Source organism: Artemia franciscana, chromosome 11, assembly GCF_032884065.1.
Source record: "Artemia franciscana chromosome 11, ASM3288406v1, whole genome shotgun sequence".
Taxonomy (NCBI): Eukaryota; Metazoa; Arthropoda; class Branchiopoda; order Anostraca; family Artemiidae; genus Artemia; species Artemia franciscana.
The window spans coordinates 2254276-2281950 of NC_088873.1; the positions used below are offsets into that span (position 1 = coordinate 2254276).

At 36.1% G+C, this 27675-nt stretch overlaps 2 protein-coding genes across 2 annotated transcripts in view; one reads left to right on the forward strand and one right to left on the reverse strand.

Annotated features, from left to right (window-relative positions):
* The window catches only part of LOC136032676 (uridine-cytidine kinase-like 1), a 79737-nt gene that overhangs the window by 34267 nt on the left and 17795 nt on the right, over positions 1–27675 (reverse strand). Inside the window, exons 3-5 of the mRNA XM_065712969.1 lie at positions 25681–25854; positions 18696–18802; positions 1776–1946 (exon numbers count right to left, since the gene is read on the reverse strand). Of these exons, the coding sequence (XP_065569041.1) occupies positions 1776–1946; positions 18696–18802; positions 25681–25854 (452 nt within the window). The remainder of the gene's footprint in view (positions 1–1775; positions 1947–18695; positions 18803–25680; positions 25855–27675) is intronic.
* Positions 6866–17365, forward strand: LOC136032677 (uncharacterized). The gene is made up of 2 exons (XM_065712971.1): positions 6866–6946; positions 16397–17365. Exon 2 carries the CDS (start codon positions 16415–16417, stop codon positions 17309–17311), a length of 897 nt encoding a protein of 298 aa, XP_065569043.1. The 5' UTR covers positions 6866–6946; positions 16397–16414; the 3' UTR covers positions 17312–17365.

The following is a 27675-nucleotide window of genomic DNA, read 5'->3' on the forward strand; positions in this document are numbered from 1 at the left end:
GAAATGTATTGCGAACGGTTAGGGGCGTAAGTTCATAAAGAATACACGAGGGAGGCAAGGCTTTTTAAGAAGGGTTCCTTGATTTGATAGGAGAAGATAAAAAAAAAAAAATTCAAGATGTAGAGGGAGAAAAGAAAACCTAAGGGGCAATTGCACCCTGGCCTGTTGATTTTTAAAGCGTGTTATAAATTATTTAGGCAGTCATAGCATTATTGCCAGCACACTGATAAGGCTGGTCAACAGATTCAAAGCACTGAAATTCATTAAAGCTACTTTTATGTAGCTTTTAGCTACATAATGTAAGCTACTTTTATAAATTATTTAGGCAGTCATAGCATTATTGCCAGCACACTGATAAGGCTGGTCAACAGATTCAAAGCACTGAAATTCATTAAAGCTACTTTTATGTAGCTTTTAGCTACATAATGTAGCTTTAATAATGTAGCTTTAATGTAGCTTCTAGCTACATTAAAGCTACTTTTATAAATTATTTAGGCAGTCATAGCATTATTGCCAGCACACTGATAAGGCTAGTCAACAGATTCAAAGCACTGAAATTCATTAAAGCTACTTTTATGTAGCTTTTAGCTACATAATGTAGCTTTAATGTAGCTTTTAGCTACATTAAAGCTACTTTTATAAATTATTTAGGCAGTCATAGCATTATTGCCAGCACACTGATAAGGCTGGTCAACAGATTCAAAGCACTGAAATTCATTAAAGCTACTTTTATGTCTCCAACAAGGTACATCTGATAAAATGTAATCATTAATTAATTTTTTTATGTACCACATTCGTTTAATTACAAATAATTATGTTTTGGTTATTAGAATTTCCACTTGCATGCTGTTGTAGCTAGTTTTGCTTATTATTTTTTTCAGCATTCACGCTCATGCTTACACTATAGAGACAATTGTAACTTTACAGGACAAGGAAAGAAATAATTTTAATAAAATAATGAAAAAAATGGGTCATTTCGAACAGTTAGGGGGGAGGAAGGATTATCCAACCACATAAAACACATATGAATCTGGATGTAACTTTCTAGTATAGCATAAAATATAAAACTAGAGAAAAATCGTAAAATTAGTTTTACAAATTTATGTTTCTGACGGTTACACATAAAACAAAACAAAGAACATAATATCCCATAAACATATTATTATCAGCACATGCTCTAAATGGCTCTCAATTCATAATGAATACGATAAAATATTTACAAACATTTTTTTTTGTATTTCAAGAAAAATAGATTTTTCTTTCGGTTGTCCTAATTGGTGGGGCTCAGAAAACAGCTCTTTTAGGAGTTCTAATTGAATTTTACGGTCAAATATAGATTTAAAGTTGTTGATGGTCAAACGTACAAAGCAAGTTTATACAAGGGAGGAGGAATTACGGAAATTTCACTAACTTCTCTAATCAACCATTCCAATAGCTGCACCGATGAATCGCAACCCCTACTGTTTTGATCCCCCTACTATCAAGAATGATAAACAGCAGCACAAAGATACACTTTTGCGTTTGATACCCCTTCCCCCCTCCATTTAAATAAGTGTCTAAAAACGTACCATAAGAGCTTTGTGACTTGTCAGTAACAAAATTACGGGAACTATTCACTAGATAACAAGGTTCCCAGCCTACGATGATAGTTCCAGTTTTTTAAACAGCTCCTAACATAATTTGAAAGAAAAAAATAATCGTGTCAAAATTAGTATTTAAATAGGTGGATATTTGCCAGAGCAAACAGCTAATTAATAAGAAAAAAGAAGGCTCACAGTTGTTGTTTCTCTTCGGTGAGTCATGAAATTATAAATAGGAACATCCACACTTTTTCCTTGTTTGAGTCTTCTGACAGTAGATATAAGCAGATCAAAATCAAAAGCATCTGGATGGTCAAAATTATATTCATTACATGCAGCAGAAGCATGTTGCTCAGCTGTCAAGACCTGAAAGAAAAAGAAAATCTAAGGTACTTGTTAATTATTCAGAACACACCCAAGAAGTGAGGTTAGGTTGATCCTAATGAAATATACCAAAATATGACGAAAATAAATTATTTTATTGAAAAACTTATGGGAATTAAAGTTGAAAATTATGGAAATCAGGCCGCCCTGATTTCAAAAATATTAAACCAATAGAAATAACAAAAAGTTCTAGAACCACAATATTTTTTTGCAAAGTAGACTCTCTGTTTTTCTGTGGTTCTAGGGGAAGTACTTTTGTTTTAATATATTTTTGAATAGGTTGCAATCAGCAAATCAAAGTCAAAAGCATCTAGAGTGTCAAATTATGCTCATCATATGCAGCTTAAAGCATGTTGCTCTGGTATCAATAGCTGCAAGAAAATATCTAATCTTTTTCCAAATGAATGTTCACAAATGAGAAATATCTGCTTAAAAGGGCCATTTAGAAGTCACACTAAGCAATTTAAAGTACTTTGTCAAGCAATTTATAATACCAATCTATCTGAGTTTAGAACATTCTCAAAATGTTCAGCAAATCTCTCTTTAACTCCTTCCTTATCACTAATTGTACCCCCATTCCTATTTTTAACTGGAACAAGTCCGGATTGACTACTCCCTCTCAATTTATTAAGATGCCAGTACAATATTTTACTATTATGCCGTCTAGCTGCATCTTCCAAATCCTCAGCAGTTTTGTCCATGGCCTCCACTTCACACCTCCTTAGCTCATATTTTATTACTTTGTGCACTTTCTTTACATTTCTTTTGTTTTCATATGATCTATAACTCTAAAAATTCTTGTATAAGGCCCTTCTCTCCTCTCTATCAAACACAATGCTTTTTCACTAATATTCCTAGCTGCAGTCCTAACTTTCTTCCCCAAGACATCATCAGAAACTTCTTAAATTGTTTTTCTAAAATTATTCCAACCATCTTCCACATTGTCAAGTTTTAAACTCCCAAGTTTAGTATTTTACTGTTCCTGGAAAGTTTCTAACCCTAGACACTACTAGATGACGATTTTTACTTTTAACATCAATAACAACACTCCTATATACCCTAGTATCTTGTATTGATCCTGCCAGTCTTTGGTTTACTATAACATAATCAAAAAGGTTTGCTTTCTTACTATCACGCGAATACTATGTTAACTTATGGGCCAAAGACCGTATGATCAAATACCGTATTGATTATAACTAAATTGTTATACCTAAAAATTTGCAAAAGTCTGAAGCCATTACTGTTTTCTTTTCCTACACCAGATTTACCTAGGCTAGGATACCATCTATCCCTATTTCTACCGACCCGGGCCTTAAAATCTCCTAGTAAAAACATCATATTTTTACCTGGGACCCTGTCTGTTTGCTCCAGTAACTGTAAGTGAAGTTCATCTGAGTCACTAGTATCTCCATCAATCGTTTCTACAGGGGCAAATACTACTATAAATGATATCCGGAGTTTTATAGTCATAAATGAGCAATGGGTATTATATTATTAATACCTTCCCAGGTAAGACAAGACTTGGTATTTTCCTTATTCATCATGAGCCCCACTTCCTGTCCATGTACCCTATCCTTCCTGCCTGAGTAAACAAATTCTATATCACCTAATTTCACGCTTCCTATCCCAAGAATATGAGTTTCAGAAACGTATAATAAGTCCAGTTCGCATCGTCTGAATTCGTCAGTCAAAACGTCGATACGATAGTCATTTTTGACGTCGTAACATTCCAAGTTCCAATTTCCATGTTCTTTAAATCATTGAAATTATTTTGGCCTCAGGAAAAGCAATGATCCCGGGTACCAATGCAGGACGGGGATCACATATCTTTTCAAGTTTACACCGAAGCGCTTAAGCCAGCTTAGAACCGGACAGGACCTCCAGTATGAAGAATGGAGGCCTTGTGCAATCTTGGGCCCATGTTGGTCAAAAAATTGCCTTCAGCACCTGAGATTACTCTTCTATCAACAAGAGTCGAAATCCTAAGCAGACAGTCTCATACCTATTCCGTTCAACTCATTATATATTCATGCCTACAAACATTATACTACGACAGGGAGGCAGCCCACAGTAGATAAATTAGCCAGGAAGAGGATTTTCAGCCCGAAAACACCCGTCAAAACAGACCAAGCCGTTAAAATCCGTCAAAACAGACAAAGCAAATTATCCGTTAATCAGAATACTGTTCGAATACTGTGCCGTTTACTAAGCTATAATTTCCTGTAGGGACGCGACTCCTCAAGAGGGAATAGAGTTGACCAAAACGTCCCCAGTCTTGCAGTTATCCCGAAAGGATCGAGACAGCCTTTTGCAGAGGCAACTGTCCATAGATCTGGATCTTACGCCCTGCCACAGTTGTCCTCCTATAGAGGATACTCCCACGATAGTGCTCTGCGTCTCCATGCAATTTAGCCCACTACTGGGAGAAGGTTTGTAATCCACGGGACGTGTGGACACATCGGTGGGCCCTGTTGAGTGTACATTCGAGGGGCGTTCTTCCTCCCCCTACTGCATTTATGGCCCCAGGCGAGGGAGCCCCAGTTTCTACTATGGACCCCCAGGGACAAGGTCCCTCTTAGTCCGTGCCTCCTATGGAAGTACCCTACATGTCTATACATATATACACACACACACACACACACACACACACACACATATATATATATATATATATATATATATATATATATATATATATATATATATATATATATATATATATATATATATATATATATATATATATATACATATATATATATATATATATATATATATATATATATATATATATGTATATATATATACATATATATATATATATATATATATATATATATATATATATATATATATATATATATATATATATATATATATATATATATATATATCTTACTTCTTAGGCCATTTTTTCGCAAAAACCTTTCGTCAATCGGCGATCAGTGGTCTAAGGACTTTGATAAGATTGTCGAAGCTCTCACTTCAATTTTCTGTTTGGATGTCAGCTGTATATATATATATATATATATATATATATATATATATATATATATATATATATATATATATATATATATATATATATAGAGGGAGAGAGAGAGAGAGAGAGAGAGAGAGGGAGAGAGAGAGAGAGAGAGAGAGAGAGAGAGAGAGAGAGAGAGAGAGAGAGAGAGAGAGAGAGAGAGAGAGAGAGAGAGAGAGAGAGAGAGAGAGAGAGAGAGAGAGAGAGACAGAGTATATTTCAGAGATTAGCTTTTTAGGCTCCCCCACGAGTAGATTTCTTACGTTAACAACGTTTATTGTAACAAGCTAAGGTAATATAGCTATTTTAAGTTAGAATCGAACCTGGATCATTAGAGATTGATACAGCAATGCAATTGCCATTGCCATGGATTTCCCTATTTTAATAGGAGGGTTCGTAAGTGATTTAGTAGCCAGCAAGGAGCCGAAAAACTTTGAAAGCGGTTGCTCGTCTACTTCAAAGACAATTTTAGGGACTCGGTTATCATAAAAACAGCATTAAAATTGAATTCTTACTGACCTTTAGTGAGACTTTCTTTAATTATTTTTATACCTTTTTTTCTCGGCGTTACTAACCAGGAAAACAAGTCGATTATTGGTTTCGTCGACAAATTCTTCAAGGGTTTTGGCAATATTTTCAACTTGAAAATTTTTCAGAATGTCCTTGGATGCACTTATAAATTATAACATGGAATCTGAAAATATACTCTGTCTCTCCGACTCTAAATCAGCATGACTATTGATCCAAAATATTAAAAGAATTGCTAATGACAAGGATCTATATAATATTAGAAGACAGCTTCTTAATCTTAAGATCAAAGGAAATGAGGTTGATTTTCAATATGTTCCAAGTCATAAAGGCATCAAATATAATGATATGGCTGATTCTCTAGCAGCAAAGTCTTCCATGTTAATTCCTAGTCCTTCCTCTGACCTCAATTCCCGAGATATTATCAGGCAAAGATCCAATGTTAATCACAGTAAATTAATTTTATCTCCATTTCATACAAGATTAAATACAGTACTATATTACCGGCTGAAATCAGGTGCCCTACTTCTAAATAGCTTGCTATTTAATTGGAAGCTACATCATTCCCCTTTATGCTGAGTCCGCTTTTCAGCAGATGAAATAATCCAGCATATATTATTTGATTGCCAGGCTCAGAGTGAGGAGGCTATTGTTATTAAGTGTTCTGCTCCTTGGCTAAGATTCCAAATACTTATACAGCTATTCTGGATTCTAACCTGCCATAGGAAATTGATCGTAAGATATTTAAGGCAGCAATTAATGTCTCAAAGAAGAGAAATATTGTTTAATAATGATTAAAGCTTGGAGAAGTCAATTTTTAAAAGGACGTAATCTATCTATAGTTTTTGATTGTGCAGAAGAGAGCGGGAATGAGTAGGAAGAGCCGTATCGGTACCGGCCGGCCTAGTGGCCTTAAACTGCTGGGGACAGGTAGCTCAGGTACTCGCACTTCCCACAATCAATAACAGTGTATTACTGTTCATAATTGCATATATTCATTGTTTGATGACTGGAGGAGAATAGCGCTTCCAGTGGCTAGTTTTTTTCTGGACAAGAAGTCAAAGAGGTGAAAGGACTTGTTGTTAGTCCATATACCTCCCTATAATTTTTGGAACTGGAACTCCTACTAGGTTTTTTTTTACAGAAAATACAATTCATGCTGAAAAAGGTGACAAAATCCCTAAAGAATCTTATTAAAATCATATCTGTCTTAACTTGGCATCAGTGTCAATACTTGGCATTGTGTTTTTGTAAGCGCGACAAATAATGATCATAGATGTCAGGTTTTGCTCAGTAGCGCCATCTTAGATTTATGTTGAAAGAAATATTATAAACGAAAAACACGTGAAGGTTATTTGCCAGACTGGAGGTAGAAAAAAAACAGCCTATATCTCGACCCTTTCTCTTTCAGAGTACTAGGTTTGGCAAGGTGTCTTTCAGGACCTTAGTAAATTCATTTTTTTCAAGGTTAGGCGCTATTCTTGTAAAAGCAGTGTGAACCTTACAAGTAGAGCATGACCTTTCTCATAGCCTAGGCTATTGTCAGTTTCTAATGTAGTTAGATTCATTCCTGAAAGCCTAATTCACCTATCACATGTAGTTTAAAAAAGCACGAGGTCACTGCTCAATAGAGAAGCAAAAATGGTGGCTAGAATACAAAAATACCTCACCCTAATGGGGCTTCATACTAGGTCACATAGGCCTATGTTATTATAACTTTTAGTATGGTAAGATAAAAAGTACAAACCTAAAATAACTACTCAGAAGGAACACAGTGAAATTCTAGACAAGCTACTTTTGCTATCTTGAAAAGGGTTAGGCTATGAAAATGAAATAAATATTGTGCGCTGCCTTCCCAACATACATAGGAGATGTCAGGCTAATTGAGGGAGTCCAGAGGAGAGCAACCAAGGCCATCACAAACCTTGGAGACAAACCTTATCAAGATCGTTTACGGGCTCTCAACCTCCCTACCCTCATGTACAGGCGCAACCATAGCGACATGATGATGACCCACAAATTGCTGAACTCATCATATGCCAAGATCCTGCCCATCCACCCAGGCCCCCCACAGTGCACCAGAGGACACTCAAAGAAGCTGTTCAAGCAGTCAGTCAGAACCAGGGCCAGAAAGAGTTTCTTCACCAACAGTGTCATCAACCCCTGGAATGAACTGTGCAAAGCAACAGTCTCAGCCCCCACCCCCAAAGCATTCAAGAAGGCACTGGATAAAGAGTGGGCCACAAAAGACTGGAAGTATGAGTGGGACATTCCGTCCTGCTCATACCTGCCATGAGACATCACTGATTCAACTCAGGAGCATTCAACAGATCTACAGATCTTAATTTGCTCCAAAGTGCAAATTAAGGTAATTAAGAAGTTCATATAATTGACCTACAAATAAAGTGAGCACTTCAATAGGTGCCATTTTTTACGCTCTTTCCGAATACAATAATCATTATTCATGAAAATTCAGTTTCAGGGTTTTTTGGAACCCTTTAAAATGATAATTTCTTTCTATATGAGGCACACTTACTCCCACTGTTTACCTATGCCATTTAACCAAACACTTGGAAAGCTATAGGGTTCTATGAATATCTACCTTAGTTCTACTACTGCCCTAGGAACAATGCATAGATGGATACTAGATCAACATATCTATTAACAAATGAACTAACTTCATTGGTCAATGTTCCTATTACCTGAACAATTGTTTAGGGTCATGAAGCTATTGTTAATAGATGCATTTTGACTTTTGGAACATCTTTTCTCTCTTGCAAAATTACTGCAAACTCACCATTATGGAGTTACTATATATTTGTACATTAGGGAGGGGGAGGGGTAAGGCATGGCATATATTAAATACAGCAATGATTAGTTTACATATTTGATATATGCTATGCTTTACCCCCACCCCCCTGATGTGCAAATATATAGCCCAAATTTGTTTCTAAACTATTACAGATTCACGATTTCAAATATCCAATTGATGAAAACAGAAATGATTGCAATTCTATATGTGTAAATACAGGATATTTGGGCCAGAATAACTCCATAATGGTGAGTTTTTGGTAATTTTGCAAGAGAGAAAAGATGTTCCAACAGTCAAAATGCATCAATTAAAAATAGTTTCATGACCCTAAACAATTGTTCAGGTAATAGGAACATTGACCACTTCATTTTTGATGTTATGATCAAAAATGACTTGATGCCCACAAATATTTGATTTTAGTTTAAAGGGTTAAAAGGGCTGTTAACTAGAAACCACTTTTTCAGAGATTTTTTTTTTAAATTAATTTCTGTTCATTTTTGATTGCTAAAGTTTCAAGTTTTTCAAAATTCCCTTTTTCAAAATATTTTTTTATTCTAAAATAAATTAACAGTTTTAGTAAGAACTAATAAATTGAACAGAATATTGGATATATAATGATGTTAGTTGCTGAAAGCTCACCAGATCAAGATTTTGTTTCACCCAGAGAGGATTTAAAGCTTTTGACACCTCTAGGCCCAAGTGTTTTTGCTGCTCCTTAAATGCAAGATTTTCAGAGATTTCCCCAAAACTTCAGGAACAGTAAAGGCGCAGGGCCTAGTTGGCCTATGTGTAAATCCTCTTCTGGTTTCACTGCAATTTTCATTTTGTTTTCAATGTTGTAATAAGAACAAAATAAAATATTTGTAATATAATCCCTTTTAGTAAAGTGCCAAATATGCAGTAGGCCTTACACTTTTACTGTTAGAGCAACTGGCAGTAACCACACTCTTGTTTGTAGTGAAGGCACCATTCAGTAGAAGTACATAACCCCTACTCCCTGAAAACGACCATGGTCTAGCAACCAATCCTTAATCCAATTCTCACGTGTGTTTGAATTCTGTTCTCCCAATTATTATAATAAAAAAGGTAAACTAACTTTGCAGAACTTTGTAGCCACTTAAGTAAGTTAATGATAATTCTAAGTAAGAGAATTGGTTATTTAAGAAAGAGAATGATACTTTTACCATTAGGGAAAAGGGCAGTAGCCATGCTCTTACTTGTAGTGAAGACACCATTCATTAGAAGTACATAACCCCTACTCCCTGAAGACGACCACGGTCTAACAACCAATTGTTAATCCAATTCTCACTTGTTTTTGAATTCTGTTCCCCCAATTATTATAATGAAAAAAAGGTAAACTAGTTTTACAGAACTTAGTAGCCACTTAAGTAAGAGAATGATAATTCTAAGTAAGATAATTGTTTGTTCAAGTAAGAGAATCATACTTTTACTGCTTGAGAAATGGGCTGTAGCCATGCTCTTACTTGTAATGAAGACACCATTCATTAGAAGTACATAACCCCTACTCCCTGAAGACGACCACGGTCTAACAACCAATTGTTAATCCAATTCTCACTTGTTTTTGAATTCTGTTCCCCCAATTATTATAATGAAAAAAAGGTAAACTAATTTTACAGAACTTTGTAGCCACTTAAGTAAGAGAATGATAATTCTAAGTAAGATAATTGTTTGTTCAAGTAAGAGAATCATACTTTTACTGCTTGAGAAATGGGCTGTAGCCATGCTCTTACTTGTAATGAAGACACCATTCATTAGAAGTACATAACCCCAATTCTTTTGGAAAGAGTTGGGAAAAAGTTTTTTAATTAATTTTTTTGTCTTTTGATTGAAAAAATTTTCAAGCTTTTAAAAAACTCCTTATTTCAATATAAGATTTTTTTAACATCAAACTTTCATTGAAGTATCAAAACTAGTATCAAAGCAAAGAAAGGATGAAAGTTAACAAAATACCAAAGTAACAAAAAGGAACTTGCACAACTTAGCCCTTGCACCATAAATCAAAGTTACCATGAAAATCACTAAATCCAAGTATCAAAGTAAACAAAATATACAAGAAACAATAATTAAGTTCCATAACTAAAAGCAATTTCCCCAAGCTGGGGGGCTGTCAACCCCGGAAGCATAGTTATTTGGCCTTTGAACTATTCTGAACAAAATGGCTATTTTCATATTTTGACTGGACACCCTTTGGGAAAGTGGGTCATGGGCTAGTTGGCCATTGACCACTTTTGACTCTTATGAGTCCCCTCCAAGGTCACTACCACCGCTTCCACAGAGCCTTATATTCTAATAGTAGACAACTTACATAAGTTACAATCCTTGCACCAGGATCTAGGGAAAATTTCTTAACCCCTTAAGTTAAAGTAATTTGAATTTAAACTGTTTTGAACAAAATGGCTATTTCATAATTTTGATAAGATGCATTTGGAGAAAAAAGTCACAAGAGGGGAGGGGGTTTGTTACTTTTTGATCACTTTCAATTCTTAAGAACTGACATAACCTACAATTCTTGTCCAAGTGCCATGGAGGATTTCTCAAACCCTAAATTACAGTAATTTGAATTTTGGACTATTTTAAACAATATGGCTATCTCAAAATTTTTATTGGACATAAACGGGGAAAAGGGTGTGAAGGGGCATATACTCTTTGATCGCTTTTGGTGACTCATAAAAAAGGTAACTAGAACTTTCAATTTCCAATCAAAAGAGCCATCTCTGAAGTTCGTACAACCACCCCTTACATAAAACCTTTGATTCCCTCAGGGTATAGCTTACAAAACTTGCTCTAGGGCTTTAAGGGGATGAGTCGACCCCCAGAGTTTTGTTATTTGATCTTTAAACTATTTTTAAAAAAATAGCTATCTCAAAATTTTGATTGGATTCATTTGAGAAAAGGGCCTTGGAGGGGGCTAGTTGCCCTCCGATCACTTTTGACTCTTGAGAAGGGCACTAGAAATTCTGATTTACAATCGAATAAGCCCACTCTGTAGTTTATACGACCATCCATACCATAAAAACCAGGCAAATTTTACAACACTTGCCCTGGATTCTGGGGGGGGGCTGTTTTATCCCTGGAGTTTTTGTTATATTATCTTTGGTCTGATTTGAACAAAATGACTATATAAAAAATTCGATTGGACGCATTTGAAGAAAAGAAGGTTGGGAGGGAGAGGGCTAGTTGTCGTCGGATCACTTTTGACTCTTAAAAGTGAATTAGAACTTTCAATAATCATTTGAGTCCCCTCCAAAGTTTATACAATAATCTCTTCCATTAAAACTTTATATGACCCCGCGGCATAGGTTACAACCTTTCCCCTGGCTCTGGCGGGGGAGGGCATATAATGACAACGAAGTTTTTGTTATCTTATTGTTGGACTATTTCAAACAAACTGGCTATCTCAAAATTTTCATCTAACTTTTGTTAACTTTTGACTTGTAAGAAGGTAAGTAGAACTTTCAACTTCCAATCAAATGAGCCACCTTCGAAGTGTGGCTACGAATTACACCTTCGAATTACATAAATGATGTTTGAGCTATTTTTGAAAAAGGCTATCTCAAAATTTTTATCAGATGGATTTGGGGAAAAAGGGCTAGGGGGGAGGCTAGTTGCGTTCGGATCTCTTTTGACTCTTAAAAAGTGAACTAGAACTCTAATCAAATGAGCCAACTTCCAATTTTATACGACCACCCCTTACACAAAACTTTATATGCCTCCTGGGCATAACTTAAAACACTTGCCCCCGGGTTCTGGGGGGTTGTGGCGACCCCGGCGTTTTTGTTATCTGATGTTTGAACTATTTTTAAAAAAATGGCTATCTCAAAATTTGCATTGGATGGGTCTGGGACCAAAGGGTTAGGGTGGCTAGTTGCCCTCGGATCTCTTTTGACTCTTAAAAAGTGAACTAGAACTTTCAGTTTCCAATCAAATGAGCCATCTCTGAAGTTCAGACAAGCATCCCTTTCATGAGAACCATATATACCCCTTGAACTTAACTTACAACGCCTGCCCCCAGGCCCTGGGGGGGGGGGTGTCGACACCGGAGTTTTTGTTATCTGACCTTTTAACTATTAAAAAAAACATATGTCTCAAAATTTGTATTGGATAGGTTTGGAGAAAAAAGGGCGTCGGGGGACTAGTTGCCCTCCAGTCTCTTGACTCTCAAAAGTGGGCTAGAACTTTCAATTTCCATTCAAATGAGCCCTCTCCGAAGTGTATTCGAGCATCCCTTCTATAAGAACCATATATGCTCCCAGTGCATAACTTACAACGCCTGCTCCCAAGGCCCTGGGGGTGGTGTATCGGTATCGGAGTTTTTCTTATCTGATCTTTGAACTATTTTAAACAAAATAGCTATCTCAATATTTTATCGGATGGGTTTGGGGGAAAAGATCGTGGGGAGGGGGGGCTAGTTGCAATCGGATCTCTTTTGACTTTTTGAAAGTGAACTAGAACTTCAGTTTCCAATCAAATGAGCCCTTTCTGAAGTTTATACGAGCATACCTTCCATAAGAACCAATATGCCCCCGGGGCATAACTTACAACGTCTGTCCCCTGATCCTGGGGGATTGTGTTGACATTGGAGCTTTTTTTTCATCTGACCTTTGCAGTATTTTTTAAAATGGCTATCTCAAAACTATTATCGGATGTATTTGGGGGGAAAGGGCGTGGGAGGGGGGGCTAATTGCCCTCTGATCTCTTTTGACTCTTGAAAAGTGAACTAGAACTTTCAATTTCTAATCAAATGAGCTCTCTCTCTGAAGTTTATGAGCATACCTTCCATAAGAACAATATTTACCCCCAGGACTTACAACGCCTGGCCCGGGTCCTGGGGGGGTTGTGTTGACACTGGAGTTTTCGTTATATGAACTTTGAATTATTTTTAACAATATGTTTATCTAAAAAATTTTATCGGATGTACTTGGGAAAAGAGGACGTAAAGGGGGGGAGTTACCTCTGATCACTTTTGACTCTGAAAAAGTGAACTAGAACTTTTAATTTCCAATCGAATGAGCCCTCTCTGGGGTTTATACGAGCACCATATTTCTATAAGAACCAGATTTGCCCCCCCCCCCCCGGGCTCAACTTACAACGCCTGCCCCCCCGGGCCCTGGAGGTTGTGTCGACCCCGGTGTTTTTTAATATGATCTTTGAACTATTTGTAACAAAATAGCTACCACAAAATTTTTATCGGATGTATTTGGGGGAAAAAGGGCATGGAGGGCTATTTGCCCCCGATCACTTTTAACTATTAAAAAGGGCAGTAGAACTCACGATTTCCAATCGAATGAGCCCCCTTCGAAGTTTATACGGCGACCCCTTCCATATGAAGTGCCTCTGGGGAAAAAATAATAACAGTAAAATATTGGAGCCGTATGGCCTTTACTATACACAACGCTATAGCGTTGCCTCTGATGCGTGAAGAATTGAACGGCTTAAGTGTTTGCATTTGCTTTAAACAGTAAACTTTGCAATTTAAATATTTTAAAGAAAATGGCAAATAAAGCAATTGTAGTGACCAACTGGGTATTTTTTATAACTTTCAGTTAAGCACCAGTTAAACTTGATTCTAAAGCAGGGAGGGGGAGGGTAGCAAGAGGAAATTAAAAAAAAAAATCTCCCATTGGGTAAATTGCTGTTCTATTGAACCTAATTTCTGGAATATTTAATCAGACTCGTGTAGTATGCCAAAGAGAAGATATGGGAAAGGCTTGCTTATCCGTCAGTACTATAGCCTCTAATTTCCACTAGAATTACATAATGTTCATGTCCAGCACTTAACAAATTAAATCACTATCAACATAACAATACTTTGCAAATAATTAAGTGGCTACTTTGAATTAAACTACAGAGCGAAAGTTATGACAAAAATAATACCACAATAGCTTTACAGATTTAAAATGCAATCTCATGCATGATACAGGGAAACTTTTTACTGTTTGCTACAATGTTGTCGTGTCTTTACCAATACCACTGTTCACCAATTTTAGTCACAACCTAAAGCATTTGCACTTATAAATTTCCGTGGACTTGCATTGCTGACTGCTGAGGTTGTGGGAGAGCAGCCCAGGGGAATCCCCAAATTACTGTCACCAGCAAGAAAGGATTATTGTATTTTGACCAGACTTAGTTGGAAGTAAGAGCTAGTTATGTCTTTATGTCTAGTTATTTCTTTTGAATATCAAATAAATTTGCTTGATAGTAATAGTAAGTTTCCTAGTTGTAACTTTTGAGGTACAACTAGGGAGGGATGGACCCTAAATTTTGGCCTAAAAATCTCCATCAAAGAGTTTATTATATCTCAAACAAACCTGGACCTGTACTCATTCCGCCCTTGGCATGGGGAAGGGGTCGTTGAATTTTCACCACCACCAAAAAATATGCTTGAAAAGGCAGGTGAATCTCAATCAACTATTGTGGGAAGTAGGAGTAAGTGTGAAGCTCTGTAATGTTGATCGACAGTAGTAAATACTAAAAGTTTTGGGGTTGTTATTTTCGACAAAATAAAAATATCTTTTGAAAAAAAATCATAGGTTTGCTACACTATGGGAGTCCTAGTCTTTATGCTCTATGCTCACATGTCAAAATAACTTGGGTGCGGATCCTCCAATGAAGGGGATCAGTTTAAGCAGAGGATTACTAGCTGTCAAATAAAAGACCAAACAATAATATTATAATAAAATTCTGCAACAAGTCGCTCAGACAAATTGTGCAAAACCATGAAAAAGAAAGTCAAAACTTAGAAGTGGAGATTCTTCTGTTCAGGACTGTAGTCCTGAACAGGGCTACATCTCCTCTGTGGAGATTGTTCTGTTCAGGGACTGTAATAATGAATAATACTAACCAACTGTAAAAAATCAAATTGAGGATTTGGCGTTACATCTTATAGAATTTCAGGACCTAGCAGTAGCAGTATAGTAATAAGGAAATGAGAACATGAAATTCCTTAATAAAATTATATATTTGTCATTAAACAAATAAATAAAATAATGCTTCAAAGGCGGAACAATCTTGGTCAGGGAAGTTTTGAATGAAAAGAAATGCGGGTATTAAATTAGTGACTAACATAGCAAGTTTTTTGTTCTCTGAATCTGCTGTACTTGGAATCCATCTTACATTACTGTCGTTACTTATATTGTAATCAATGTACATAGCTTGAAACTTAAAAAAAATATTAATCTTCATTATCTAATGTAAAATGGACAATATATAAGAATAAACTAAATAACCTGGAAAACAACAAAATAAGTATATCTGATGATAGTTTTAACAAGACTAAGTGAGTAGATTACCTGGATTGTCACACAAATATTGACTTTATTTAGTTTTCTATAGTAATAAGTCCTCATACTTCTACCAACTCACCTGGAGTTACAGAGGGAGGGGGGGGCTATTCATTCCTTTCTTACTTTGAATGTTGCGCAAATTGTATTTAAAATATATTTTTGGTTGTTTTTAGGGAGGTCTAGCTGTCTCCTTTACTCTCCCCTGTGGGTGCCTTAGTAAAATGAATCCTATATAGAAATAAGAGGAAAATTCGAGCCTCTGAATTAACTGTCCTTAAACAAAAAAAGAAATGAATATGAAAATAACAAATTGTGTCTATAGCCAGTAAACGAAAACGAACAGAACAAAAAATGAAACGAATATTTCACCCATATAAAACAAATCGTCTTCAGCGTAGGGAAAAACAACTAGAGTCTAAAACTAAAAAAAACATAAACAAAAAAATATATATAACGTAATTGTATATAATTATATATGTAAACTAAGTAATTGTGTATTATATATTTCAATTAGTCAGTTTTTAGTTTTATATATATTTTTTGTTTATATTTTTTCAGTTTTAGATTCTAGTTTTTTTTTCTCTACGCTGAAGACGCCTTGTATTATATGGGCAAAATATTCGTTTGATTTTTCGCTCTCTTCGTTTCCCTTTACTGACCAGTTGGCCTTTAGATGTTTTAACTGTCCTTGAAGTATCAGATACTGCCTGTCTCTGCTAAAGTTTCGGCTTTATAGTCGATTGATACATCTAATATATTTCAGGCCTTTGTTAAAACCAGGATGGATAATACATTTTTAGAAAAAATGGTAATGGCTGCTTTTGATGAATTTCACCAAGAGATATCCCTACTTGACGCCTTTCATCGTAAATACCATGGAGTATTTGGAAGAACAAAACATTTTCGCAAATCAGAACGTTTGAAGAACCTAATAAAAAAGTTAGTTCTCAGTATTTGTGAAGGCATGAGATCGATTAAACCTGATAATTCTGAGCATAACAGAAATATTTATATGAAAAAGTTAAATGATTGTATTGAAGTGAAATTATATACTGCAGCTACTTTCACAGATTTTTTATCTCTTTTAAGTATAGGACATTATTTACCAATGTTGACTTTGTTAATTGCAATACTTGCAAGAATTCAAACAGTGTTGTCCAGTTTAGAAAGTGGGTTTCAAAAATCTTTAGGTCTCACCCTGCCAAAGCCTGAAAAGAAATCTGAATCGAAGAACGAAAATGTATACAAAGAAAAAAATGGAGAAGAGATTTGTGAAAGAAGAGTTGATCAAAATTTGGGATTTATGGCTGTAAGTCAAGATATGGGAGAAGAAATTGCGAGACCTTGTAAGAAGAAGAAGAAGAAAAAAGTCGTAAAAAGGAAAAATGTAGACGAAGCAGAAAATGAAGAGAAGCCAGGTGCAACCAAGACTAATCAGGTATTTGGATTTATGGTCGAAAACAAAGATATGGGAGAGGAATTTGAGATGCATTATAAGATGAAGAAGAAGAGTGTCTTAATCAACAAAAATGTATACAAAAAGAGTGAAAAAAAGAAGCTGGGAAAAAGGAAGAATGACCAAGCATTTGGATTTGTGGTTGAAAATATGGGAGACGAAATTGCGAAACCTAGTAAAGAGAAGAAGAGGAGGGTGAAAAAGAAAAAATTGTTGAAGTAGCCAGAAAACAATAAATTTTTGTAGTGGTTAACTTATTAAACAATGTTCTTACTATGCCCTTGAATTTTCGTGATATGGATTAAATTAAAGACGAAAGATCCAGCCTGGTTATTGGCTTCATACCTCATTTAGAAGAAAAAACTTTTTTGTATATCTTTACCAGTTAAGTTAATTTTGTTAAATGAGCTTTTTTCAGCTTTTGATGTTGTTTTTGTTTGCTTTTTTTACGTTTTTTGCATGGATTTCTACTCTTATTTTAGGTAGAAGCAATGCTATGCAAAAAGAATTCTTTTATTTCTATTCCACCTGTAGATAAAAAGGAAATATTTTCTCTGACGATAACTAGAAGTGGAACTAAGCACAATAAACAATTTTAAAAAACTGACAGTTTAGGTCTTCATTTAAATCAGCGATGATATGTACTTCATAAAATGCTAATCTTTAAGGTTGGGGCAGTAGGCTCTTGTCTGCCTTTAGTATGCCACTTTTATTGTATGCCAATGATTTAAAATATCATTAGGGGAATGTGTTTTTAAAACATGTATGTGAAGACCCCACTCCTGAGCAAAAATTTCGCCTTACACTCCCCCCTCAGTTAAGAACAGGATTGCCAGAAATATTGATTCAGTCTGGCTCCCGGTCGCAGTTCCTACACAATAGACATCAGCTAATTTGTGGGGCTGCCATGACAATATGATTGCTGCCAATGTAAAAGATATTTAGACAGCAGCTAAACATGTCACATCTTTGGAGGACTTTAATAAGAAATCTAAAATTCTAAGAACAACTAATCCACTTGATATGCATAGAAACTATTCCAGTCTACTACTTTTAGAATAATTTATTGTTGATGGGTGTGCCTGTTGAGCAGGGAAAGGTGGAATAGATTCTCACGAAAAAAGAACTGAATTGGTACAGTGCTTTAATAGCTTCTCCATTTCAAACGAAATGCTACACCCAAACGATACACCTTTAGGTTAAAAAGTTGGGAGCAGGAGATGGCCTGAACATGACTGACTTCTAAAAAGAGTTGACTTTCTGTACGAATCAGAACAGGTGACACTTCATAACAACGAAAAGCAATTATAAAAAGAACAATTGAATGGGCTCTCAACCCGTGTAAAAACTACGTATAAATACTCGAGGTAGTAAATAAAAATAATGAAACAAGATATTTCGCTTTTATGCTATTTAAGGCTAGGTTGTGGAAAAAAATAGACAGTTTTCATTATCAAAATATCCTAGTGGATTTCTAAAAATGCCATTTGTTCATTTTTTTGAATACCCCTCCCCCAGCTTTCTTGGTAAAAATCCTCAAAAGGATCTTTTTTATTTCAAATAGTTTTTATCTCTTTTTTAAGGAAAAATAATAACATCATCCTACCTTATAAAACGAATCCATGCTAAGCAAGGTTACCCATGGAACATCAAGTTCTTCGATAATCTTCCTTGCTACTGTGGTTTTCCCAGATGCGCTTCCGCCACATATACCTGACAGCAAATAAATTGACTTCATTATAGAGGAAACATTTATCTTGTGGGTAAAATTTTTGTTTACTGTTTAATTGACTAATAAGTCAATTGGCAAATTAATTGACTAATGATTTAAAAACTAACAGACAAAACGGGGCCAACAACAGTCTAGCTATAAAAATTCTAATTTCCTCCAAAATCTGGTTTTCTTTTGCTACCATAGGTGATTTGATTCAAGATTTCAAAGAAATAAACACATGATGTGTTCGCTTTTTTTGACAAGCTTATTCCTGCCCCTCTCCAAAGAAACAAATCCCTATATGTGTGCCTGGTTTTAGTTTTTATCCTTGGATTTGTTAACTAGTTTCCTGGGAGAAATTAGTTTCTATCAAACTATTGTGTTCATTCAAGGAAATAGTGGAGGCTTGCTTTACTGAAAACCCAATGAAGACCAAATTACATAAAAGCTTACCCATTGTAGCACACAAAATAAAGATAGTAAATTTAGTTCTATTTGAAAATTACCTTCGCACATATTGTCTTTTGTTAGTTTGAATTTTTTTTTTCTCGCTGTATATCGTTTTTATGGCACTTGGTATTAACCAAGTGACATATAGCAATCGCCAATTCTGTCGGTCTGTCTGTCTGTCGGTCCCGGTTTTGCTACTTTAGGCACTTCCAGGTAAGCTAGGACGATGAAATTTGGCAGGCGTATCAGGGACGGGACCAGCTTAAATTAGAATAGTCGTTTCCCAATTTGACCATCTGGGGGGGGGGGGGAGTGGGGGGCTGGTTAATTCGGAAGAAATAGATAAAATTAAGTATTTTTAACTTATGAATGGGTGATGGGATCTTAATGAAATTTGATGTTTGGAATGATATTGTGTCTCAGAGCTCTTATTTTATATCCCGACCGGATCTGATGACATTGGGGGGAGTTGGACGGGGGGAAACCTAAAATCTTGGAAAACACTTAGAGTAGAGGGATCGGGATGAAATTTTATGGGGAAAATAAGCACAAGTCCCAGATACATGATTGACATAATCGGAACGGATCCGCTCTCTTTGGGGTAGTTGGGGGGGGGGGGGGGGGTAATTCTGAAAGATTAAAAAAAATGAGGTATTTTTAACTTACGAACGGGTGATCGGATCTCAATGAAATTTGATGTTTAGAATGATATCGTGTCTTAGAGCTCTTATTTTAAATCCCGACCGGATCTGGTGACACTGGGGGGGAGTTGGGAGGGGGAAACCTAAAACTTGGAAAACACTTAGAGTGGAGGGATCGGGATGAAACTTGGTGGGAAAAATAAACACAAGTGCTAGATACATGATTGACATAAACGGAACGGATCCGCTCTCTTTGGGATAATTGGGGGGGGGGGGGTTATTTCTGAAAAATTAGAAAAAATGAGGTATTTTTAACTTACGAACAGGTGATCGGATCTCAATGAAATTTGATATTTAGAAGGATATCGTGGCTCAGAGCTCTTATTTTAAACCCAACCAGATCTGGTGACATTGGGGGGGGGGGAGTTGGGAGGGGGAAACCTAAAACTTGAAAAACACTTAGAGTGGAGGGATCGGGATGAAACTTGGTGGAAAAAATAATCACGAGTCCTAGATACATGATTGACATAACCGGAACGGATCCGCGCTCTTTGGGGTAGTTGGGGGAGGGGTTAATTCTGAAAAATTAGAAAAAATGAGGTATTTTTAACTTACGAACGGGTTATCGGATCTCAATGAAATTTGATATTTAGAAGGATATTGTGTCTCAAAGCTCTTATTTTAAATCCTGACTGGATCTGGTGACGTTGGGGGAAGTTTGGGGTGGGGGAACCTAAAATCATGGGAAACGCTTAGATTGGAGGGATCGGGATGAAACTTGGTGGGAAAAATAAGCAGAAGTCTTACATACGTGATTTACATAATTGGAACGGATCCGATCTATTGGGGGGGGGGGGGTAATTCTGAAAAATAAGAAAAAATGACGTACTTTTAACTTACGAAGGAGTGATCGGATCTTCATGAAACTTCATATTTAGAAGGACCTCGTAACTCAGATGTCTTTTTTAAATCTCAACCGGATCAAGCGTAATTGGGGGGGGGGGGCATCTGGGGCGGACCGGAAATCTTAGAAAATACTTAAAGCGGTGAGATCAGGATGAAACTGGATGGGAAGAATAAAAACCTGTCTATGATACGTGACTGACATAATCGGACCGGATCTGCTCTCTTTGGTGGAATTGGAGGGGAGGGTAATTTTGAAAATTGAGGTATTTGTAACTTACGAAAGGGTGACCAGATCTTAATGAAATTTGATATTTAGAAGGATCTTGTGCTTTAAAGTTCTTATTTTAAATTCCGACCAGATCCTGTGACGTTGGGGGGAGTTGGAGGGGGAAACCAGAATTCTTGGAAAATGTGAAAATTGGGGTATTTTTATCTTACGAATAGATGATCGGATCTTAATGAAATTTGATTTTTAGAAAGAATTCATGTCTCAGAGCTCTTATTTCAAATCCCGACCAGATCGTTTGACATTGGGGGGAGTTGGAGGGGAAAATCTTGGAAAAACACTTGGAGTGTAGGAATCGGGATGAAGCTTGGTGGATAGAATAAACAAATGTCCTTGATACGTGATTGACAGAATCGTACTGGATTCACTCTCTTTGGGGGAGTTGGGGGGAGGGGTTCAGTGATTTGGCGAGCTTGGTGTTTCTGGACGTGCTAGGACGATGAAAATTGATAGGCGTGTCAGGGAGCTGCACAATTTAACTTGATAAAGTCGTTTTCCCAGATTCGATCATCTGGGGGGCTAAAGGGAGAGGAAAAATTAGAAAATATTAGGTATTTATAACTTACGAGTGGGTGATCGGATCTTAATGAATTTTGATATTTAGGAGGACATCGTGACTCAGAGCTCTTATTTTAAATCCTGACCGGCATTAAGCCTCTTATTTTCTTTTTAAATCAATCTATTGATTCATAGAGTTTTGTTAGAGCTCATACCATATGATCTCTTGGCTTTTAGCTCTTCTCGCCTCGTCACAAGTGCCATATGAGCTCTTAGCTCTTGTTGTTTATTTATAATACTCCGTACTTTGTGTTTTTTACACTTTTACGGGTAATAAAGTTCATTCATTCATTCATATCTTTTTAATACTAACAACAGATATATAAAGACCTTTCATAGAAATAAAAATCACTAAATCACTAAATAATAATAAAATCACTGGATAGCACTACATTTCTTAGAGCACATCTGATGCTGAATTTCAATAAATTTTAGTTTTTCTTAGAGTCCCAAGAATTTTTTTTTCAATTCGAATTTCCTAATTTTGCCATCCTAAACCAATTGTTATAACCCACCAAGATTATGTTTTTCTTATTGTTATTGAGGTTGTAACAGTGTTTACCAATTCCTTATGTAGATAGAGAATTTCCATTAAATTTTTATCTTAAAACTCATTTATCATCCGAAATTCATTTTTATAAGTCAAAAGCCTGCTAAATTTGTCAGTGTAAGTGTTGATAAGCTTATTTTAGTAGATTTTATTTGGCTTCTCCCGTAACTGACAACAATTTCTTTAAATCAAGAAGTTATTGAGTGTTCTTTCAATTAATCGCAATAGATGCAATGAATTGTGGCATATCTAAACGTTAATGTAAGTGGACGATATTTTTAGTGTAAACAATCCTCTGTATAGGTTTGGAGGCATTAGATTCTCTGATAAGACATATTTGTAGGATTGCTCTGACTTGAAGGTTATACTTGTGGCATTTAGAACTCTAAATAGAAATTGAATTTCTAAAAAAGCATACAAACCAAATGTAAATAAATAGTTTGTTTGATGGTTTTCTGGGTCTCGAAAAGGGTTGAGAGGTTCATTGGCGTTTAAAGCTTATGCTTGTAAAATATGCCAGTATCTGCTACAAAATATTATGCCGCATGAAATACAGTTAAATAAACTGACAACTAAAACAGTCAAAAAATATTCTTCTTTTTAATAGTTCTAAGTTAAGTTTCGTATATCCCCTAAATCGAATTTAGTTTTACTACCATACTTATTCCGACTCAAGGCTATACGGAATAAATACCTATGCATGTGCCTGGGTTTAGTAATTTACTTTTTTCATTTTATTAATTTTGATCTACTCTAAGCACAAATTCTTCGAATTTTGGTACGAAGTTTTACCAAACTTACCCAAGATTACGAGAAAAAAAATAAGAGAGAAGTTCATATTGAGTTTGAAGCACATATTCTAAGCACAAATTCTTAAAATTTTTGTAAGAGCTTTTACCGAATTTACTAAAGATTATGAGAAAGTGATAAGAGAGAAACTCATATTGTACTTGAAGCGCGTACACTGAACACAAATTGTTTGAAGTTTGGTAAGAACTTTGACCAAACTTTCTTTGAAGGTTGGTAAGAACTTTTATCAAATTTTCTTCATTTTTTTCTTTTTTTGCAACAAAATGTTATTCTACTGCCACCTCTACTACTAATAACTCATCGCAGCACCAAACTGCCTGAGGCCAACACAGCTACGCACGCTCTTTCTCCATCCCAATCTATTCAAAGCCTCCCTTTTTACACCCTCCCAGGAAGTTCCCATTGCCCTTAAATCCTCCCTTAAATGTCATTCTATTGACAAGATATCAATGAGAAAAGTATCTACAGATATTTTATACCAAAGAGGATTAGAAACTGATAAGAAAGGAACTCGCTTTCCTCCCTCAGAAAAATAATAATCGACATCACCTAGCATTAATCAGCAAAATTATTAAGTTTCATCGCTTCTGATGGAATTTGTCAAGCTCAAGCTACATAGCTTTCTGAAGCTGCTGTCTCGACACGCAGTTCCTTCAGATCACATTTTGCGAGTTTATACCTCTTTTATACGGTCTTGCCTTGAATACTGTTCCCCTGTTTGGCGTTACGGCCTAACGCAGGAGCAGTCGGACGCGGTTGAGAGAGTTCAATTTCGGGCATTGTTGATAATTTCAAAAGCACCCAAAGTCCCATACTATGCCCTACTTGAGCAGTTAGGCCTAGATTCCCTTGCTAGCCGTCGAAAAAAAAAAAGTCGCTTGCTTTTGGTACATGGGTGTTGAACAGCACATCCCATCGATCCATCCTGCCCCCTGATTTCAAACCACATCGAGAAAGACCCGCAAGAGCAGTGGTAGAAGCTGTACCCCGTATACAGCCAATCAATTTGTCTCGAAATAGATATTTGAAAATCTTTGTTCCCTCATTTGTAAAATTTTTTAACGTTACTGCTTGTTAGCAAGAATAGCTACAGGTTTAGTTCGTTAGTTATATTATATTTTGACTAGACAGTTATTGTGTACTGATTTTAAGTGGACGATTGGATTTATTTCAAATTATCTCGTAAGTGTTGACTATGGATTGTACATGTGTTTTGACGACTAAAACGAATAATTGGCTTGTCCGCTGCTTTAGTTCATTAATTATATTTTATTATATTTTGACTAGTCAGTTATTGTGTTCTGATTTTAAGTGAATGATTAGAATTATTTTGAATTATTTCATAAGTGTTGACTATAGATTGTATATATATTTATGTTTTGACGACCAAACGAATATTCGGCTTGCCCGCTGCCCGTTTTGGAAATAAATTGAATTGAATATCTCAGTTCAAAGTTTCCCACAGATTCCACTTTTTTGGCAGGGATCAAAGATTCCCTCGGATTACCACGGGAATGCGTTACGGCGTTCCTATGGCAACCTCAAATGTCACCATATAATACTTTTCCTCTAACAAACAGCACTCCCCATTTAAGGGATATCGGTTAACTTGTTAACCATGTATCCAACATAAACTCTTGTGGCTCCAATATCTCTTTTTAAAAACTAATGCAACCAGTAAGGTCAGTTATTTTTTGTTTTTTTTTTTTTTCATTCCACCAAGCAATACTGGTCTCCCTTCATTGTAGCAGAATGGTCCACCTGGAAGAACAAAGTTGCTACACTCTCTACGTCACATATCACGCGACAGGAGCCTTAAGTCAAGCAAATATTCTGAGTCTTCAGAATATTTCTGGGGAATCCCGAAGTTGTTTACCCCCTTCCGAATCAACTCCGGTGTGCGTGATTGAATCTGCCTTCTATTCTCCACTTCTATCCAAAATGCCAGAGTATCTCTCTATTCCACAGGATTGCAAAGCTTTACTTATCAGTACTATATCATTCATAAACTTTTTTGTTGATTAGGGGTTAAAGGAACCGTGAGATAAACAAGATTGTTCGCTGCATTATAAAAAATCACAGGAAAACTCAGAGAACTAATGGGACCATTGATCGCGGAAATCAATGTTGGCATCCCAAATTTCACAGGATGTCTTTTCCTTAACAGACAATATTCCCAAGGTGAAAAATATAAAGTTCTCGAATTTTTACCAAAAATGTACCTCTTTAATTGTGTCAATTTATTTCCATTCATTTTTATGGTTTAGAGGGCATCTTGCTTAAAATAATTCTTTTATTAATTGATTTTAAAAAAAGGTACAGGATGCGGAACTAGACCCTTAAGGTCCGAACCGGCGGTGCTGATCTCCGTCTCAAGGCCCTCCAGCCAGAAAGTGAAATGGGTGGATGAGGGCCAGTCATCCTGTGCTTTTGCACACCCTTCCTGTGTATCTTCCCCAGATTTCTCCAGGTACCCATTTAGAGCTGGGTCGACTCTGGCTGAGCTTACAGAGTCACGCCACTGACCCCGTCCCAAACTAAATAATTGGGTACACTAGGATTCGAACCCTCGTCCTTTCGGACAAAGGATCCTAAATCCAGCGCACCAATCCACTTGGCTATTAATTGATTTAATCCCTCACATGCGCTATTATTAGCTTAAATAAGATTACTTACCAATTACAAATGGTTCAATCTGTTGTCCTTGGCAATTATACCAAGGAGGCCTTCCAGCAGTATAGATCGTCCTCTGTCTTGTCCGTAAAATCGGCTCCTGTGAAAGTTTGGCCGCACTTGAGCCCTGAGAGTGTGACTGGGTTCTTTTTCTTGGCCTTGGAGACTTCAAGGAGCCTAGAAGTAATGATTAACTTAAAACAAAGACATTGATTGAGGTGAAGAATGAAATCTTTGTTGATCTTCGGGGGGTTTTACGCTTCAATGACTTGTCAACTTGGGTATCTCTACCGACATAATCGATAAGTACCCTTAGCCAATCACTAAACTTCAGCTTTAGAAAAGAACTGCGTAGGTGTACAAATGGGCCATCAAGTATTATCCATTACGCAAAGAGTCAGCAAGTTTCCAATCTTCACAAGAGAGCAGACTTTAAGATGCCTTTTTTTGTGTCTGACGTCTGACAAGCTCTGCTGCTACTTTAGAAGTGATAAAAATAAATACGACTCATACAAGAGAAGGGCTTCTTTAGACTTGGGGTAATTATTTTCCTCACTTTATTTCTTATTATTAATGAATAACCTATAAGACAATATAAACATGGTCTAGAGCAAAAAATGAACATTACATACACCTTGGTAAAATCGAAAATCTAGATCTTGAATCGAAAATCTAGATCTTGAATCGAAAATCTTGGTAAGGTTATCGAAAATCTAGCTCGAAGTAGAGTTAAACCACTGGCAACGACACAGAGTGGGGAAGCTTTTGTATGACCAATGGAAACGTAACAAAAATCCATAAAAACCAATTTTTGATACGGTTTTTGTGCCCCCCTCCCTCGAAAGAAAATCCTGGATACACCCTTAAACACAGGTAATATCTACCAAAGATTAAGATAAAAAAAAAACACAAAAACTAAACAGAAAATAAGGTAGAACATTAAACCAAAATGATTAATCTTTAGACTAAAAGCAAAAAAAAACGACATATGAGGAACACTAATTGGTAAAAAGAGGTAAAACATAAGAAAGGGGAGAGGACTAAATTAGCTATTAAAAGCAACCAAGTAGAAAAACTTACTCGACACTTCCTGAGATGGCGTAACTTGTGGAACTTGTAAGGACCATAGAAAAAAAATAATCAAAAAGGCTTGGTCTTAACTGGATTACAGAGTTGAAGGAAATGTCTTGGGTTGGGTAATTCACCAAATAAGAATCGAAAAGATTGAAAACAAACGTTAGTAATTACCTAAGTTTATGGCATCAGAAAATATTAATTTAATGATAAGTTTTATTAATGCATAAGGTTAAGATCCAATATCTTTCCATAGATTGAAATAGGTCACAGTGCAGAAAGGAGAACTTATTGGGTGCCAAGTACTATTTCTGGACAAAACTGCCTCAAGTGTTGATTGTGACTTGACAGACTGCCTCAAGTTGTTGTGCCCTTCTACCTCTCAGTAATTGACACAGTTTTTATTTTGAAATGAGTACATTTAAAAATGGTATACATTTTTTTTCTTTTTAATCAGAGCAAAGCCCTGAGGCCAAAACCACGACAAAGGATTTAAAAGCTATCTCATTTAATAGGTGTCCACCATTCTTTCATTTTCCAATTCATGACATATTTTGCACTTAAATTGAAACACTAAAGATTAAAAAAAAATGAGTGGATTTGAATGCTAAGGTCGCAAAATTTTATATGTCCTACAAGAACCTATTACTGCCTGTCAATGGCAAGATATATAGTGTCCCCCACCCCCCACCCTCGAAAAAGCATACATACTTTACATTGAAAATCATGTTCATTAGGATCCATTTCACTTCAAAATACCCAGATACTATTGTGATTGTCAATATTTATTTGAAACCGTGGAGAATGTAAAGGGAAACATTGCGGAACGTTTCATTGATAATTGTGTACATTCTAGCTCAATGGCTCCTCTCAATTTAGTGATGGTTGTTCATTTCATGGCGTGAATCTAACCTTTAAGGTCGC

Excerpts from the sequence above, each read along its gene's own strand:
- LOC136032677 (XM_065712971.1), top strand. The coding sequence starts at position 16,415 with ATGGATAATACATTTTTAGAAAAAATGGTAATGGCTGCTTTTGATGAA.